Source organism: Camponotus vicinus, unplaced genomic scaffold (assembly GCF_025532165.1).
Source record: "Camponotus vicinus isolate PSW18456_S1 unplaced genomic scaffold, iyCamVici1.0 SCAF_3, whole genome shotgun sequence".
In the NCBI taxonomy this organism is placed as follows: Eukaryota; Metazoa; Arthropoda; class Insecta; order Hymenoptera; family Formicidae; genus Camponotus; species Camponotus vicinus.
This window is the reverse complement of record NW_028141967.1, coordinates 7,891,011-7,910,804: the sequence shown is the minus strand read 5'-3', so window position 1 is coordinate 7,910,804 and position 19,794 is coordinate 7,891,011. Positions and strand designations below refer to the sequence as shown.

Genomic DNA, 19,794 nt, shown 5'->3' with positions numbered 1-19,794 from the left:
TTTGACATTGAGGTATATATGCGGATCACTCGTAATTTAACAATACATATGTGTAAAAACAATTTGGTAATTAATATCATAATATTGATAATGATGTTACAGATTTTTGATTGGTGACAAAGTTCCAACAATTGCTTTTGCCTATCGTGTCGGTCTATCAACCGTACATAAAATAGTTAAAGAGACGTGTTACGTATTTGGAAGACTTCTTAGTCCTATCTATCTACGACCTCCTTCGAGAGAAGAATATTTGCAAATTGCTGAGGGTTTTTGGAAATTATGGAATTTTCCACATTGCTTGGGGGCAGTAGATGGAAAACATGTCGATGCTCAATGCCCCCCGAATTCTGGTTCGTTGTACTTCAATTATCATAAACGATACAGCATCGTGCTTATGGCTGTGTGTGATTACAACTATAAATTCACTTTGGTCGATATTGGATCCATGGGGAAAAACAGTGATGCGGGAATTTATGGAAACAGCGACTTGAATGTGGAGAATGGAATGCTGGATATTCCAGAAGGAACCAGTTGCTTAAGCGGAACCGATATACAAATGCCTTATTTTTTTATTGGAGATGAAGCATTTCCCATTGGAAAGCATTTGATGCGACCATATTCTGGACGGTATTTGGGGGAACGCAAAAATATATTCAATTATAGACTTTCGCGAGCCCGGCGTATAATAGAAAATACATTTGGAATTTTGGCAAAAAAGTGGGGTATTTATAATAGACCGATCGCTGCGACTCCTGAAAATATTAATAAATATGTTTTAACAACTATATGTTTGCACAATTTCTTAAGGAACGAAGAAGGTAATATTATACAATTTGAAAACAATGATGAAATTATTGAAAATAACGAAAATGGTGTAGTATTTGCGACACATATTAGGGACAGTCTTTGCAATTATTTTATGACTCCAAATGGAATTGTCGATTGGCAGTATGATTACGTAACGAGAGGACAAAATCAAGACTTCATCTAAACATTTCATCATTGATTACACACGTGTGTTATATTGTGAAATGTAATGTTAATATGTATTTATTATGTAAATATAAAATAAATAGTACAAGATTTTTTAAATATTATTATTATTATTATTATTGTTATTATATAATAATACCCATATATTTTATTACAAAACTTAATACACACAACTTAATAATAAACTTAATAATCACAACTTAATAATAATAACAACTTAATAATAAACTTTATAATCACAACTGAATAATAAACAATATCACAGTATTCTTAAAGCAAGAGTATTACATGTACGTATAAACATAAATTATATATTTTATTACTAAAATCGTTTTACTCACAAGTTTTCCTTTCTCCACAAAATTTGCATGATTTCTTGTTTTTTTATCTGTTTTTCTTTATTATCCATTTGCTTCAATTCTGCCATAATCAGATTGCAAAATGAAGTATCTAGATCATTCTGCATTTGTGCACCATATTTTTTAGAATTTAAATGTTCGGTAACTGCTTTATTTAAATTAATGAAAGATATTTCGAAATCATCGTTTTCACATTCTTTTTTACCGTCTTTTTTAACTGAGATATTTGGATTAAATTTGCCTTTCATATATGACGGCTTTTTGAAAGTGCAAGTAGAGCTCGTTGGAGAAAGGTGTGAAGAATTAATAGGTAATCCAGCTAACAATGAATCATGTACGAAATCGTTCGTATTACTTTCTGATGTCGAAGAAGATGCGCATGACGCATCATCAAAATTGCTGATAGTGGATGATGTTTCCGACATTAGGGATTTTTTTAATGGTGAAAATGTATTATCAATTTGTACCAATGGAGTTCTTTCTTCTTCTAGAACTTGTTTGCCATGCTGCACCCAATTCGAAATTTCTTTATTTAAATCCTTGTCTTTCGAATCAGAAATATTAGAACTTTTTTGACTTTTGAACTTGATATTGGTCATCGAACTGAAATCATATTATATTTGATTAAATTTGCGAATTAATAAGAATGTGATAAAACATGTCAATTAATTCTCCTTGACAAACACAGATAATCGAGAAAAATTGAAATATAAATATAATAAATATAATAAATCTACTTCTAGAATTATGAATTCTGATTCTATCATAAATTTCAGTAAAATCTTAAGTTCTTTAAAATAATAATGTTAAATAATAAATTATAATGATCTACACTGTATAGTGTCTCGCTAATAAGATCATAGAATCAAAAGTAATGAATTCTTACTTCCTAGTTTTGACAAATTTGTCAATAAATTTCATAGATTCGAAGTATATAAATCCTCGTCTTTTAGAGGCTCCACTTCCACTAGTCGTTTCATTTTGTCTCTTCTTTTTTTCTTTAGAGAAAGATTCTCTCAAACGAATCCATCGATTGCAGCAAACGTCAGCTGAAATATATATTAAATATATAAATTTAATAATCGACTAATTGATTGAATTCAACTTCAGTACAAATGCATGTTAATGAATTGAATAGTTCATTGTTAATATTGTTAAACATTAAAAAATAAAACTTACGAGGCGTGTCTAAAATTTTAAATATTTCTACCCAAGAGTTCTCTTTTTTTATCACATCGCGATAATCTTTGGAACTACTGTCATATAGGTGTGGATAGCCTTTCACAATATTTATTAACATGTCATCAAAAGTCCTATTTTCGTCATCCTGTAACATCACTTCAGGATTCAAGTTTTCATTTCCTTCATTTTCGGACATGTTAATATTATTATTATGACAGTAATCCATGTGATCGTAGGCCATGAGGATTGATTCTATAAATTTAAAGCATTAAGCATGAAATGTACCGAAAATTATGTGAAAATTCATTTATTTTGCAATAAATTACAATTCCAGAAATGTGCACACAAAATCAAATTAACCTCAAAATAATATATTTATGAAATTGGGACAATTTACACGAATAATTATATACGATCATTATCAGTTTGTATTTTCATTACATGGATAATTAAATAGTGATAATACTTACGTGTTAATAAATATAATGTGTAATATTCGTCCTTAATTATTTTTTCTTGATAACGCGATACGTTTTAGAACCGGCTACAGTGAGTTATGCCCGTGGCTATGCATTATGTATTTTTATGTAGATTGAAAATCCACAAGCCATAGGCAGAATTCAGAATCATAGCGCATGCGCTATGACTTCTGCATTCTGCTTATGGCTCCTGTAATTTTATGTGCTTCCACCTTTAGAGCAGAAGATTAAAGGCTGATTTATAGAGGCCGTAACTGTTAACTTATGCCGGAACCGGGAAATTCCAATATTGAACTTTACCGGTTCCGGCATAAGTTAACAGTTACGGCCTCTATAAACCAGCCTTAAGGCCTCCGCTACAATGAGTCGCAAGTCGTAAGTCGTGAGCGAATTGACCAACCATAGTCGATTATTTCAAAAATAATCAACCATGATTGGTCAATTTACCTACGACTTACGACCTACGACTCATTATAGCGGAGGCCTAATAAAGGGCAGTCTACAATGGCAGTAGCAGTAGGTCGTAGCAGTCGTAAGCGAAATGAACCAAATCCATTTCCTACAGCTATAATGTATATTCTACGGCGAACGCGCAATCAGAATTAAGAACGCAGAATTCTTCCGTGACTGCGTATGCGCGACCGCCGTAGAACGCACGAAATCCGTAGGAAATGGATTTGATTCATTTCGCTTACGACTGCTACGACCTACTGCTACTGCCATTGTAGACTGCCCTTAAAGGCTTACTACAGACCCGGCCTAAAGCGTCGTCTACAATGAGATTTTAAGGAGACTTAAGGCCTTTGCATGTAAAAAAGTTTTAGCCGTAACCGTAAGGCCGTAATCGCAAAGTATAATGTCCATTCTATAGTCCATAATACACTAATTTACGCATGCGTACAATGCAATATTCTGACCTCTGAGATATCTTTATATACGTACATACAAGTTGCAAAAAAACATTAATAAATATATATATATATTATAATTAATATATAATTAATAATTAATAAAGTTGATAAAATCATATTTTTAATTCTTGGTATACTGATACAGGGTGATTCTAAATAACTTTATGCTTTTGCAAAAACATAATCTTGACCGAATTCTAAGACGATTTTTCCTTTGGCAAAATTTCATCCGAAGCTTAGTTTTTGAATTATTAAAGGAAGTAGTTAACGTATGACGGGTCGAATACAAGAGGCAGGCAAAGGTGACGCGATTCACCGTCAGACGCGGGTGCTTACGCGGGGCGCCTGCTGCGATCAGCTGGTCGCTATACACATACAGACACACATGCGAACACATACATTCTCTCTCTGTCTGTCTGTCTCTTTCTCTCTCTCTCTCTCCCCCCCCTCTCTCGCTCATTCGCCCACTCCCCTGTTTTTTTTTTTTTTTTTTTTTACGAGAGAGGGGAAAATGCATTTTATGCATACCCACCGGTCGATCCAGTGAATTATGTGGGACTCGAGTACCAAGTCGAATTACCAACTCGGTACTCCCTACCCACTAAAAACCCCTCTCTTTTCACGAATTTCCTTTGACACACTGTCCCTCTGACTTCCCGAGATCTGTTTTCACATAACGTCAAAAAATAGTTATTATTACCTTGTTCGATGACTTTTGATGTATTGCTGTAATTGCTTGAAGGAGAAATGAATTTTCCGATAGATCGTACGTTCTCAAATTTAACGTAGATATCACGTTGCAAAAGACAAGAAATCCACACTAAATTATTAACTGAAAGTTTTTCTCCTTTCATGAACTGTATTCTTTTATAAACTTTAACGTAATCACATTTATTTACTCACTCGATGAGACGAGAAATTTACTAATGACTCTCACTAATCACTATTAATCACTGTCGAATAATGTTAGCGATTAAAAATCACTCGATGAAAGAAATACGCGCGGACACGTTACTACACGACGCGACGACGCGACAATGCGACGATAATTACTCGGCGACTGCAAGCAGTTTTTTGTCATGGTAGGTTGCGGTAGGTTAAGGTACTACTGGCGCAATCGAACGCAATCATGTGTTCGATTGAAGAATGCGGTAAACATAATAAACATTTAACATATTAATATTATTATTATCATGAATGTGTGTGATATCCATACATCGTATGATATCTATTTAAAAATTAATTAGATTAAATAAGTGTTTTTAAAATATTTATTACTTTTACTATTATCTTAAATAAATATTTAATATTAATATTTTGTATGATAATAGTAAAAGTAATAAATATTTTAAAAACACTTATTTAATCTAATTAATTTTTAAATAGATATACGATGTATGGATATCACACACATTCATGATAATAATAATATTAATATGTTAAATGTTTATTATGTTTACCGCATTCTTCAATCGAACACATGATCGCGTTCGATTGCGCCAGTAGTACCTTAACCTACCGCAACCTACCATGACAAAAAACTGCTTGCAGTCGCCGAGTAATTATCGTCGCATTGTCGCGTCGTCGCGTCGTGTAGTAACGTGTCCGCGCGTGTTTCTTCCATCGAGTGATTTTTAATCGCCAACAGTTATTATTCGACAGTGATTAATAGTGATTAGTGAGAGTCATTAGTAAATTTCTCGTCTCATCGAGTGAGTAAATAAATGTGATTACGTTAAAGTTTATAAAAGAATACAGTTCATGAAAGGAGAAAAACTTTCAGTTAATAATTTAGTGTGGATTTCTTGTCTTTTGCAACGTGATATCTACGTTAAATTTGAGAACGTACGATCTATCGGAAAATTCATTTCTCCTTCAAGCAATTACAGCAATACATCAAAAGTCATCGAACAAGGTAATAATAACTATTTTTTGACGTTATGTGAAAACAGATCTCGGGAAGTCAGAGGGACAGTGTGTCAAAGGAAATTCGTGAAAAGAGAGGGGTTTTTAGTGGGTAGGGAGTACCGAGTTGGTAATTCGACTTGGTACTCGAGTCCCACATAATTCACTGGATCGACCGGTGGGTATGCATAAAATGCATTTTCCCCTCTCTCGTAAAAAAAAAAAAAAAAAAAAAAAACAGGGGAGTGGGCGAATGAGCGAGAGAGGGGGGGGAGAGAGAGAGAGAGAAAGAGACAGACAGACAGAGAGAGAATGTATGTGTTCGCATGTGTGTCTGTATGTGTATAGCGACCAGCTGATCGCAGCAGGCGCCCCGCGTAAGCACCCGCGTCTGACGGTGAATCGCGTCACCCTTGCCTGCCTCTTGTATTCGACCCGTCATACGTTAACTACTTCCTTTAATAATTCAAAAACTAAGCTTCGGATGAAATTTTGCCAAAGGAAAAATCGTCTTAGAATTCGGTCAAGATTATGTTTTTGCAAAAGCATAAAGTTATTTAGAATCACCCTGTATAAGTACATTTTTTAATTGAAATAAAATAACATAGTGTTCTATATAAAATTAGAAAATATATATTGTTTGGTAATAAATAAAAATAAATGTGTATTTAAATTTTGCAGTATAATGGATAAAATTTCCATAACATATACATTACTTGAATTGAAAGTCATGTACATGATTTTGAAAAAAAGACGAAAATCCAAACGGTGGATAAACAGAAAGTGGCTTGTAAGACCGATCAACAGACTTAGAATGCAACAAGGAGATTTTTCAACATCTTTTCCAAGAAATAAAACAGGATCCAGACTTATTTTTCCGATATACAAGAATGAATGTGAACACGTTCTACATTTTATTAACGATGCTTTCTGCATACTTAATGATGAAAAGTCCAAAAGCTCTGTCGCCAGAGCAACGTCTTGCAATTACACTCAGGTATAACTTTCTCTTCAAGAACATATCGTTAGAATAAACAAAACACAGAATAGAAAAAACATTTTTTGAAGTTTTAATAAAAATAATCTTTCTTATTACTCTTTTTTTTCTTAACTATTTTTTTCGTTATCAATAATTTATATTCAATAATTGCTCTTTGGCTTTATGTCTGAAGTTTTTCTACATATTGATTATTATAATTTGTGTGTACAGTCTCTCTTTCTCTAATGAGAAATTAGATAAATTAGTTTATTTTTGAAATTAGATATGTAAATATAGTCTTAACAACAGAAGTATAAGGTATATGCATGACAATTTTTAGAGATTAATATGCATTGCGAAAGATCTTAAATACAATATAAAAATATCTGCAACTTCTAAATATAAATTATTAAAGAAAAATAGTTAAGCCCTTGAGAAATAAATTGTAATTAAATTTTTGAGCAATTTTTTATTAGCAAAAGATGTATAAATTAAGATGAAGAAATGTATAATAAGAAAAATTATTTATTTTAAGTACCTTGCTACAGGTGACCAGATGTTATCAGTAGCATTAGCCTATCGTGTAGGCGAATCAACAGCACATGCTGTTGTAAAAAAGATGTGCTGCGATAGTTGCTGCATTATCACCTCTTTATTTGCGTACTCCGAATGAAAACGAATGGAAAGAAATTTGTGCAGGATATTTACAAGAGTGGAATTTTCTTAATTGTGTTGGGGCAATCGCCGGAAAACACATACAGATCCAGGCGCCACCAAATTCTGGCAGTTTATAATTATTAAAAAACCTTTAGCATAGTGCTGCTAGCTGTATGTGATTATAAATACAAATTTACTTTAATAGATGTCGGTTCTTATGGTAGCGAGTCTGATAGCAGAATATTCGCTGAATCTAATCTATCAAGATTACTCCATAATAACACTGAATTTGCCGAAGGGAACTGCAAAATTACCTGGTTCTGAATTGCAAACACCATGTTTTTTTGTCGCAGATGATGCTTTTGCTCTTACAGAAAATATAATGAAACCATGTTCAAAAAGACAACTTAATGATAAAGAAAAAATTTTTAATTATCGACTTTCTCGCGCTAGACGCACTATCGAAAATACTTTCGGTATTTTAGCCGTACGATGGAGAATTTTTCGGAGGCCAATTGCTGTTAATCCTGTCACTGCTGATAGTATTATTGTAAGTGCTATTTGTCTTCACAACTTTTTAAAATCTATAAATGATGAGCAGCCTGCATTAAAAAGAATATATTGTCCTTTTTTTTCCATATGTGTTTTTTTCCAAATGATTTTCAGAAATCCTATATGTACATATGATACATACAATATGTATCTTTTTACACGAAATTTTTTTCATTAAAATTAAATAAAATTTAATAAAAGGAAAAAATTTTCATTTTTTACTTACATGTTTTGAGTTTGACTCTTCATCTGATTATTTTCTGGACATGTGCTCTGGATTTTTTTAAATTCCTGAATGGATTGAGCTATATTTTGATTTGATTGTAATATATTTTCTCTATTGAAAAAAATTAAATAATGAAATTATTATATAACTTATTTGTAATTATCAGTTAATATCAATTCTTTGAATTTTATTTTGAAAGAATCAACATAAATTATAAAATTTTTAAAAACCATAAAAAATTTCAAATTCATACAAATTATTGCTTGCAGGAATAAAATCCTTGCAACTATAAAAATCAAAATACTATTTAAATAAGTAGTATTTGATATTTATTAGAAATGTTTACTATTTTTAATTTTTATTTTTGCAAAGACTTTATTCAATTCATTCAATACTTTTATGGATGTTTTTAATTATCTAATAAATATTTATTCTTTTAAAATAAAGAATAAAAGAATACTAATAAATTTAAGGCAACACATAAATACAAATATAACTACAATTAATAAAAAACGTTTCGTTTTGATGATCAAAATTTAATTTTTGTAATACATTATCCTGAGATTTGATGCTAGGTTGCAATAAAACATTGCTAAAGGTCCTGTAATTATTGAAATGATTAATACATTAATATATTATAAAATATATTATAAAATAACTTTATCTATATCTTTATTTATTCTTTCGGTAATTATATACATTAGCGATTCCTCACCGATTTCAATGACCTTGAAATATGTTGTCGGGAGCATGATTCTGAACAACTTTTCCTTATACATGTTACCACCGTTCGGCCTTAGTTTCCGAGATATTTATAAAAATATTTTATGGTTTTGCAATATTGTCACCATTATGAAATAACTTTTTTGCACCATGTATTCAGTTTTTGACAAAGTAATAATGTTTGCCAAAAAGAGTTGTAAAGCGAGATCCTACCGGCGGGGTGGTTGCGGGAGGGGGGCCGAAGGCCCCCCTTGCACCCCCCTGCGCGCGCGCGTGCGTGTGTGTGTGTGTGTGTAATATACATACATTTCTGATATTTTTTAATTTGTATAGAATTTAATACAATTTAATACATCTCATTGTAGACGCCGCATTAAAGCGTTCCACGGAAAACGGTAGACTGTGACTAAAGCCCCTTGTACAATGCTAGGCAACAGGAAATAAGAACAAAAATAGTATCTATTCTCTGCTGCTATTGGCGAATATTTTCTGTTCCGTGTATTTATTGGTGAATAGTTTCTATTCCTTATTTTTATTGCCTGTTGCCTAGCATTGTGCAAGGGACTTAAGGGCCATCACACATGAAATTCCATAAGCACGTAAGACGTAAACGTAAGGAAATCGACCAATCACGGTCAAGTATTAGCCCCTCCAAGGGGTCAAAACTCGACCGTGATTGGTCGATTTCCTTACGCTTATGTCTTACGTGCTTATGGAATTTCATGTGCGAAAGCCTTAAGGCTCTATAAATATGAGTATTCTCGTCCGCAATTTTTCTTCTAGCATGAAAGGTTAGGTATGTTTTCATATATGTCAATACGCATTGATTGTACATACATACGCCTTTCGATCTCGCGATTAATCTAAAAATTAATTTTAAATATCGATTCTGTTAAACTGAAAATAGGTGTTAATTGATTCTTAATTAATTAGACATGTGTTCTTAAACGCGCAAGTAGAAAGTGTCATATTTTTCGTAAATCAATATATCGTGTGTCCGTTTCATTGCACATTTTTGAAGCAACACATATTTGGAACAATTTCAAGGATTAAAGGCATGTTATTTAAATAATACTCATCGCAAAAATTGTGTTTATGTTGCGGTTTTATCATATTTTCACATATTTGTATTTTTAAGTTAAGTTTTGGCTATTTGTAAAATGTCAACTGAGGGCAATCAAACAAATCCAAGCACGTCGCATTCTGGAGCAAGCCTTGAGTTTCGCCAAGCATTTTGAAAGCACCATTAGAACTTTATGCGACGATGAAACGAAGACACGATGTGTTTATAACCTCGAGACTGTAAAGGTTATTGACGTTTAACGTATACAAAACATACCTAACCTTTCATGCTAGTTAGAAGAAAAATGGCGGACGAGAATACCTACTTTTTTAGTGCTCTACTGTGACGGTAGCGTGGCCGCTCTCAGGCTTCTCTCTGATAATAGTATGGAAACATATGGAAAGTGTAATTATGAAGAAAAAATTATGAATAAAGATTTAAAATTTACAAAAGTTTATAAATCTATTCGTTTATGCAAATTATCCTCCGTTTAATGTTATCTCGATAAATGGCATGGGAGAAAAGATGGACGCTTTAACATTAGGATCACATAGGTAAAGTAGTCAAGAGATTGACGTGTATATGAATTTTCACATATCTTATATAAAGTGTGTCAGGATAATAATTCATCCTTTCCAGATTGGTCCATCTTGATTTAAAAGGCGCACCACCACGAACTTGTTATTTTGAAAAGGTATACATTATTCATAAACGCTTAACCTTATTTCACTTTAGATGCATTTTAGAAAATTTTGATTAAGAAAATTTTTTGTATGATGAATATGAGTAGTTTTGTGCCATTTGATGATAATGGAGACATTTTACTGACTTATTTTCTTTATTATGAGTTGTTTTGAACTTGCATTTGTTTACATTTAATGTTGTTATAAATATTATACAAATAGATATCAAATATATCTCTAGTTGATATTCATAATTATGTGTGTGACATACAAAAGAACATGAAGAAATTCTGTATTTATGTTTAAATGACATTTATGAAAGATATTGATATTTTGAATTTTGAGTAATCAATATATATATCGAATAATCAATATGAATATGTAAATTAATATGTAAAAGATGAAAATAGACAATTACTTTTAATTTACAATAATATTACTTTTTCTTTTAATTTTAATTTTATGGATTATAACATAATTTTGATCTCTTGGTACAAGAAATAAATGATATTTGACAAATAAATAGTTACTATCGATTATAACTTTCTTTTTTTTATTTTCTTATTTTTATCCTTATAATTTAATAGAATATTTGCAGCTTTTCCCATTATTGCAAACATGGGGAGCTACTGGATTACTGCTGGAATGGGAGGATACATTTCCTTACAATCGAGAACTCTCTCCAATAGGAAGTAATGGGCCAAGCAGTTTAGCAAGTGGATATACAATTCAAGAAGCTGGACATATCCTGCAAATAGCAGGTGATTGTGGTTTGGCAGTTGTTCCATTGGTACAAACTTTTGGTCATATGGAGGTATATAAAGGATATCATCTCTCATTTATTTTAATTTATTTGTTTTATATAAAACTAATTTATTATATATAATTATTTAATATTATTATATATTTAATATTAAACTTTTTTATATTTTTTTTATTTTTGGAATCAATTTAAAATATTGTTTCATAGATTTGATTTACCATTAACTATTTATTACAATTTCAATTGCAGTTTATCCTGAAACATGATGAATGGAGATCATTGCGTGAAATAGAAGCTTTTCCAAGTTCCATTTGTCCATCAAATCCAAGAACTCTACCATTGATCAAGTCATTAATACGTCAGATTGTTAGTTTTCATCCTGACATACAATATCTACATATAGGTTCTGATGAAGTGTGGCACTTAGGTCTTTGTTCAGTATGTACTAAACGAGCCGCAGCCAGTAAATATGGCAAATCTTCATTGTATTTGGAACATATTTTGGCAATAGCCCAATACATTCAGGAAACTTATCCATATTTAAAGATTATCATTTGGGATGACATGTTGAGATCAATAGACTTACAGGTTTTAAATGGTATCTCAATAACTTATTAGTATTATTTAAATTCCTTTGTCATATAAATTCCTTTGTCAATAAAATTAATTTACTTTTTTTTTGTTTTCAGAACATTACATTGGAAAATATGTAGAACCCATGGTATGGCATTACAATCCCAGGGACAATTTTATGTTGCCTAATGGTATCTCTTTATTCTCTCTTTTTTAATGTTATTTTTAATTTGAAATTTGTAGATATACAAAAATATTTATAATTATTGAATTGAATTATTTGCTAGGATTGTGGGATAAATATAGTGCAGTCTTTCCCAATATCTGGATAGCAACTGCATTCAAAGGAGCCACTGGTTCCACACAACATATACCTGTAATTCGGCATCATATAAGCAATCATGAAAAATGGCTAGAAGAATTGGGAGTTCATGTGAATAAGATACATGAATTTCGAGGTACAGCATTTACTGGCTGGTCAAGGTAAAAAAAATCAGAATAATTACTGCACACTATCTTAAAACATGATAATGATTATAATTGTAATTTTTAGATATGATCATTATGCTACAATGTGCGAATTGTTGCCTACAGCTATACCATCATTAGCTTTATGTCTAAAGGTTTGGCTCTATGGTTATTCAGAGGAGACACATGCACAAGTTGCAAAGAGCTTAGGATTTATTGATCAGCCATTGCATATAATACCACAACCTAGACCAATCCCAATACCTAATAATCTGTTTTTTCCTGGATGGCAAATAGCTGTGGGAATGGAGTGGTTTCTTAATTTCAAAACGAAATTTCATAATATTGTTGTCAGCGATCAGTAAGCACCAAAAAAAGTGGTTTATATATTATAATATAAAGTTTTAAATATTTTGCCTTAAATTTATAAAATAATTTTTAGTTATTTATTTGTATACTATTTATTTATTTGAGAAATATTGCTAAATATTTAAATATAAGACACAAGAATGATTTTTTAAATATAATAAAATATTTTTTTGAATATTTGCAATCTTAAAAAACTGAGAATGTATGCATTAGATCTCAATTCTATTCAAAAAGTAATTGTCCTTAATAGAATTATGACGTGGATGAATCCATGGCAAGTGGCAAATAATTACACAAATCCTATGCAATTGGAGAATTTGATACCTACTTTTACAGAGTAAATATTTTTATAGTAATTAGCTACATGAAAATATACTATCCTTTGCAAATTTCTTGGCATATTGTGTATCTGATATATATACATTTATTTCAGATTATTATTAGAATTGTCTTCCTTGGAGGGTTATTTACGAGTTCAAATGGAAGCAATTTTCTTCTCATCAATGATTGAAGAATGGTTAGGCACCAATATTCAGCCGATAAAAGCAAAATTAATAGAACTGAAACAGACAACAGAGCATCAACTAAAAATAAATAATCGTGTATAGTATTTTTTTCACTTGAATCAGTAAAAAATTTCGGATATATCATCCTTGAAAAGCAATCGTCAAAAGTTCTATCAAAGAGATAAATGATAATTAACCAGTTCACTGGTACACCCGAAATCAACGTTTTGTGCCAAAACTGGTGAGAGCAAATAAATTCGTATTTTACATGAAAGTTTATCTATAAGGGGTTTTTTGCGTCGCTGGTAACGAATCAAGGATCGAAATTTCAAAATTCAAATTCATTTTGGCGAATCCAATATGGCGGACTAATTTTGTTATTTCATAATGGAGATCAAATTCGATGTTCGCATTTTTCGAGTCTCTTATGATGAATTTATAAACAAAATTGCAAAATTTAAACTGGCAGATCCAATATGGCGGTTTATAGTGATTAACTTTGATATTCCATTATAGAAATATATCACACTCGGTACGTTTTTTGGTCGCAGATAACGGATCAGTTCAAGACATTCAAACTTTGTTATTTCACGTACGCACGCATTTTGAGTATATATTCCAGACTGGTATAATATCTTTTGAATCGTTCATTACGGATCCAAGGTCGTTTTTAAAAAAAATCCGCCATTTTGAATTTTAAAATTTCGATTCCAAATTTGTCATCAACGAAAAATGTGGGTGTATCAAGTTTCATGCAAATCCGTTGAAAATTGGCAAAGTTATTCATAGTGGCCATATATGGGCCATTACCAGTTGTGGCACTTTTTTTTTGGCCATATATGGGTCATTACCAGTGAACTGGTTAATGATTAGATGATTAATTATTTTTTGGATGTAGAGAATAATTATTTTTATATATGGTAAGTTATTGCATATAGAATGTAAGATAGTCTACTATTTTAACATTTTACTTCTACTATTTTAGCCTATTTTTAAAGAGAATCATTGAAAAATAAATACAATATAATAAATTTTCTGTAAAAATTAGATAAATCTGCATAAAAGGGGACCCCTGTCGTATGACTTTGACCTTGATATGTTGTTAAGATCATGAGCCGGAGTCTTTAAAAGATTAGATCGTCGCACGTTTATTAAAAAGTTATTAACAAAGAAAGTTTGACGAATTATATGAAATTTTTGGACATTATGTACGTTATATTTAAACTAAATTTCAGTTTTAAATTAAAAATAAATTTGGGTTAGATTATATCTTCTGGAAGTGAAGTCCTCCCTCGAAGGGGGGTTCCATTTCCGGAAGATATAACCTAACCTATTTCTGATTTAAAACTAAATTTCTATCAAGTATATTTCTTTTTTAAACGTACATCGTGTCGTAAAATTATGTTTTATTCATTAAACTTTTTTTGTTAATAACTTTTTAATGAGTGGTTAAAATTGTTTGATATTCAAAGTCACTCAAAAGAACAACATATGTCTAGGTCAAAATCATACGAGGAAGTTCTCTTTTATGCAGGTTTATCAAAAATTATATTAATATTGGATACAAAATATTTGAGACAGAGAGGAGAGAGAGAGAGAAAGAAAGAAAGTAAAAATTTCTCTTTTTTTCGGAATGTAAGATGTTCTGTGATACTTGGCTATGAAAGGGAAACTATGCTTAAATACATAAGTGATATTTGATAATTATAAAAAATCGATAATTATAATCTGTTATGAATGTAATTTATTTCAAATAAATATAAATGTTTAATAAGTAAATTTCTCCTAGTGTAGATTAAGTAGCAATCTAACAAGATTATAATCACACAGTAGAGATTTGAAATTATATATAATATTAATTATATACACACACACAATAAAAGATAATATTTATGTAATTTCATTTACATTATTTAGAATTTTCATTATATAAATAGATGGTGTATAATCCATTTATATTTATTTATTATAAATTTTACTTTAGTTATATAGATAACATTATGTATCATGTATATCTCATAATATCTAACAAATAAGAAAGTTTTTGAAATTTTATAATTATTTCAATATGATATACTATATATTTTGTACTTTTTTTTTTATTTATTAATGATAAACGATACTATAGCTATTTATCTTTAAACAATTGTTAAATATAAGCACTAATGTTTTAATAGAACATTGTATAAGAATTAGAAATAATGTAATCTCTCTAAAAAAAACCTTACAAAGGTAAAAAAAACGCCAAGTACATAAATAATATTCTACCTTGTATGCAACAAAATGTTTAATAAAAAAAAGTCCTTAAAAATAATTTACAGTACCCATATGGAAAGTAATTGTTATTAGATATCCACTAGATATCCTTCATGGGCACTAAGGATGTCCATGAATATACGAAAAACAGTCATTAGAGATGCTGTAGATATCCAAATGTCCGCAATTTAAAGTTTCATAGATATCTATAGGATACGTAAACCAATATCCTGTAGATATCTGTACAACATTCAGTGAATATTTATATAGATACATTTATTATTAATATAAATACATTTACTATTATATATTGATATTTATTTTTGCATGGATATTTATTCTATCTTCTATGATACATATATGACGGAATTCGCCATCAAAAAACATTAACCGTCTGCGGTTAATTTTTGGAGCTCTGGGGGTCCTCTTACAAAAGTTAGAAGAGATACGGCTATAACAGTCTTTGAGCTCTTTGACCGATAAGCCATGACTCGCGAGACTAGTGCCGCGGCCATATATACTGTCTTAGATGGATCCCACTTTCGGGTTAGACATTTTCCTTTTCGCCACCTAGCGGCAAAGCGTGAAACTCGTGAAAATATATGAATATCCATTGGATATATCTTTGGTAGCTACTTGGTGGATATACACTCATACTCAAGAAAACGAACTACTAAATTTTAGCAAAATATTTTAACATCTTTTAATAGCAACAAATTAGCAAAAAATCACCGTATTGATATGAAATAAAGCTCAAATTAAACAGTCCTCTTAAAAACTAAAAAAACCAAATTTGAGTTACAAAAAGTGTTTTACAAAATGACAAATCTGAAGATAGACTTTGAGAAATAGAAAAAAATTTTTTTAAACTGCTGCATTGCTTAGGAAAATCGGCTCCTTGGTACAAAAATGTTTTTAAGCTTATTTATTTCTTAACAAATCCATATTTTAAGAAATTTTCTACGACCTTTTTTAATAAAGTTACATCATTTTAAAGAAAATATTACAAAATGAAACTTTCCTTATAAAATCTGCAATTCAGAAACAAATTATCATGGAAAACTTTTTCAAAAAAGAAATTAAAGTGTAACTCGATCCAAGATACTTCATAGAGATAGACGGTCAGATTCAAATCTTTCCTCAAAACGATATAACTTTATCAAAAAAGATCGTAGAAAATTGATTAAAATATGAATTTATTAGGAAATAAATGAGCTTAAAAAAGTATAAGATAAAAAAAATAAACAAAAAATCTAAAATAAAAAATAAAAAATTAAATAAATTAAAAGAAAAATTATATAAAAAAATAAAGACAGAACGAAAAAGTAAATAAAAAGGAATAAAATAAAAACAAAAACAAAAAAGTAAATAATAAAAAACAAGAATTTAACAAATATTTAATAATAAAAAATGTAAGATTAAAAAAGTTTGAAATAACATTTATATCTATTTGTAAGTACTAATTATTAATAATTAACTTCAAATTAATATTAAATATTACATTTAAAAAATTATACATGGAAGTAATAATTATTATTATTTCAATTTATTCATATTTGAATTTACTCTTTCCACATATAATTTATTATTATTAATTCCACATTTTACAAGAGCAGTCGAGAGACGGCGCGCTAGATTTAAAACATACGCACATACATGCATACACTCATGTACACATACTGAACACACTTACAAGAGGAGTATCAGGTAGTGCGATCACCAATTTTGACAAACTTTAAATACGTTTTAGAGCTTTAACGCGGCGTCTCCCGACTGCTCTTGTAAAATGTGGAATTAATAATAAATTATATGTGGAAAGAGTAAATTCAAATATAAACAAATTGAAATAATAATAATTATTACTTCCCTCATGTATAATTTTTTAAATGTAATATTTAATATTAATTTGAAGTTTATTATTAATTATTAGTACTTACAAATAGTTATAAATGTTATTTCAAACTTTTTTAATCACATTTTTTATTATTCAATATTTGTTAAATTCTTGTTTTTTATTATTTACTTTTTTGTTTTTATTTTATTCCTTTTTATTTATTTTTTCGTTCTCTTAATTTTTTTATATAATTTTTCTTTTAATTTATTTAATTTTTTATTTTTTATTTTAGATTTTTTGTTTATTTTTGTTTTTTTTATCTTATATTTTTTGTTGGCAGCAGTCGGGAGTACTTTTTTTTCTAAAAAACTTTTTTTATTTCATTCTTTTAAAAGCTGTAGTTTATTTACTTCTTTAAAAGCTGTAGTTTATTTACTCTTTTAAAAGCTGTAGTTTATTTACTTCTTTACTTGTTTTTATTTTATTATTTTTTTAATTAATTTTTTTTATTTTAAATTATTTGTTTTTTATTTTATACTTTTTTTTATTTATTATTTTATTTATCATTATTATTATTTTTGTTTTTTCTATTTTATACTTTTTTTATTTATTATTTATATATATTATTATTACTTTTTTATTATTTCAGAATTATACTTTTTACATTTTGTTTTTGTTATTAAATAATATGCATGTAATAATTTGTATGTAATAATGTAACATAATGCGAGACAGAATCTTCTACATAGTCACATAATTATGATTATATAGTATTTCTACAATCATAGAAGTTTATATATTTGTTGCATAGCCAAGAATGATTGTAGAAATATCGTACCCTCATAATCATATCATCATTTATGGCTTCGCAAAAGGTTTCTCTCACATTATATTATTGTTGTATTATTTATTAATAATAATTATTTTATTTGCAGCATAGTCATAATAATAAATAATATAATATAACATAATGATCTTCTGCGTAGCCATATAATTATGATTATATGATATTTCTACAATCATTCTTGGCTACGCAGCAAATATATAAACTTCTATGATTGCAGAAATACTATATAATCATAATTATGTGGCTACGCAGAAGATTTTTTCTCACATTATGTTATATTATTGTTGTATTATTTATTAACAATAATTATGTTTATTTGCAGCATAGTCATAATAATAAATAATACAACAATAACATAACGTGAGAAAGAATCTTTTGCATAGCCACATAATTATGATTATATAGTATTTCTGCAATCATAGAAGTTTATATATTTGTTGTGTAGCCAAGAATCATTGTAGAAATATATAATCATAATTATATTGCTACGCAGAAGATTATTTACTCTTGCGTTATATATATATATATATATATATATATATATATATATATGTTATATTATTTATGTAAATGTTTATATATTTGTAGCGTAGTCATAATAATAAATAATACAACAATAATATAACATAATATGAGAGAGAATCTTCTGCGTAGCCACATAATTATGATTATATAGTATTTCTGCAATCATAGAAGTTTATATATTTGCTGTGTAGCCAAGAATGATTGTAGAAATATCATATAATCATAATTATATGGCTACGCAGAAGATTATTTTCTCTCATTATGTTATATTATATTATTTATTATTATGACGTTGCTGTAAATAAAAGTAATTATTATTATTAATAATAGAAAGAGAGAAAAGCTTACCTGTTTAGGAACACTTGCTTCAGATATATCCATATTATCCATGCTAATTTTTTAATAACTTTACAATTTTTATCATTAATCAACAATAATAATTTGACATGTAGGGTTATGTCAATTATTATTGCCGCCACTACTTCGAGATGTCTTCAACAATGGCTGTGTTCGTTTTACACGCTTAGGCTGATGGCAGAGAATGAAATGTAAGCGCTTACATCTGTCGTAGTCATGGACGTAAAGTAAGACAGAGAAAAACGTATACGTAAGTTGCATGTACATTTTTCTCTGCCTTACTTTACGTCCATGACTACAACAGACGTAAGCGCTAACATCTCGTTCTCTGCCATCAGCCTTAGGGCCTGAGCAGAATGGCTGCCTTAAGATTTTAAGACTATGTTTTATGCCTTAAGGCTATAGCACACGGATATCCATAAAACATAGCCATAATACATAACATAAGCTCAAGAACCAATCAGATAGTCGTTTTAGATTTTATATGCTAAGGAAACAGAAAATTACTAAAAACTTAAGCATAAGAAAAATTTCAATCGGTTGAAATTTTTACGTACACGGAATTTGTAGATGTATTGAAATGG

General features: G+C 29.4%; 2 protein-coding genes and 2 long non-coding RNA genes across 6 annotated transcripts; 1 reads left to right on the top strand and 3 right to left on the bottom strand.

The window, feature by feature from the left end:
* Positions 1-551: 551 nt before the first annotated feature.
* LOC145968478 (uncharacterized) lies at positions 552-3,250 on the bottom strand. The gene is made up of 4 exons (XM_083093968.1): positions 3,005-3,250; positions 2,532-2,786; positions 2,239-2,401; positions 552-1,955 (listed from the first exon to the last, which is right to left on the bottom strand). The coding sequence occupies exons 2-4, from the start codon at positions 2,773-2,775 to the stop codon at positions 1,331-1,333; spliced, it is 1,032 nt and encodes a 343-aa protein (XP_082950094.1). The 5' UTR covers positions 2,776-2,786; positions 3,005-3,250; the 3' UTR covers positions 552-1,330.
* Positions 3,251-7,441: 4,191 nt separating this feature from the next.
* Positions 7,442-9,405, bottom strand: LOC145968181 (uncharacterized). The gene is made up of 3 exons (XR_014437687.1): positions 8,959-9,405; positions 8,244-8,354; positions 7,442-8,136 (listed from the first exon to the last, which is right to left on the bottom strand). It is a non-coding gene; the product is annotated as an uncharacterized LOC145968181 (long non-coding RNA).
* Positions 9,406-9,768: 363 nt separating this feature from the next.
* Positions 9,769-15,170, top strand: LOC145968179 (hexosaminidase D). Of its 3 annotated transcripts, XM_083093490.1 has the most exons (11): positions 9,769-10,021; positions 10,105-10,274; positions 10,363-10,583; positions 10,669-10,723; positions 11,311-11,526; positions 11,725-12,073; positions 12,165-12,239; positions 12,336-12,531; positions 12,602-12,877; positions 13,136-13,222; positions 13,319-15,170. In XM_083093490.1, the coding sequence occupies exons 3-11, from the start codon at positions 10,543-10,545 to the stop codon at positions 13,491-13,493; spliced, it is 1,470 nt and encodes a 489-aa protein (XP_082949616.1). In that variant the 5' UTR covers positions 9,769-10,021; positions 10,105-10,274; positions 10,363-10,542; the 3' UTR covers positions 13,494-15,170. The 3 variants fall into 3 exon arrangements, with proteins under 3 accessions (XP_082949616.1, XP_082949615.1, XP_082949614.1); XM_083093489.1 differs by having other exon boundaries at positions 10,110-10,583; XM_083093488.1 differs by having other exon boundaries at positions 10,105-10,583.
* On the bottom strand, positions 12,566-19,497 carry LOC145968180 (uncharacterized). The gene is made up of 2 exons (XR_014437686.1): positions 19,202-19,497; positions 12,566-13,445 (listed from the first exon to the last, which is right to left on the bottom strand). It is a non-coding gene; the product is annotated as an uncharacterized LOC145968180 (long non-coding RNA).
* Positions 19,498-19,794: the final 297 nt, after the last annotated feature.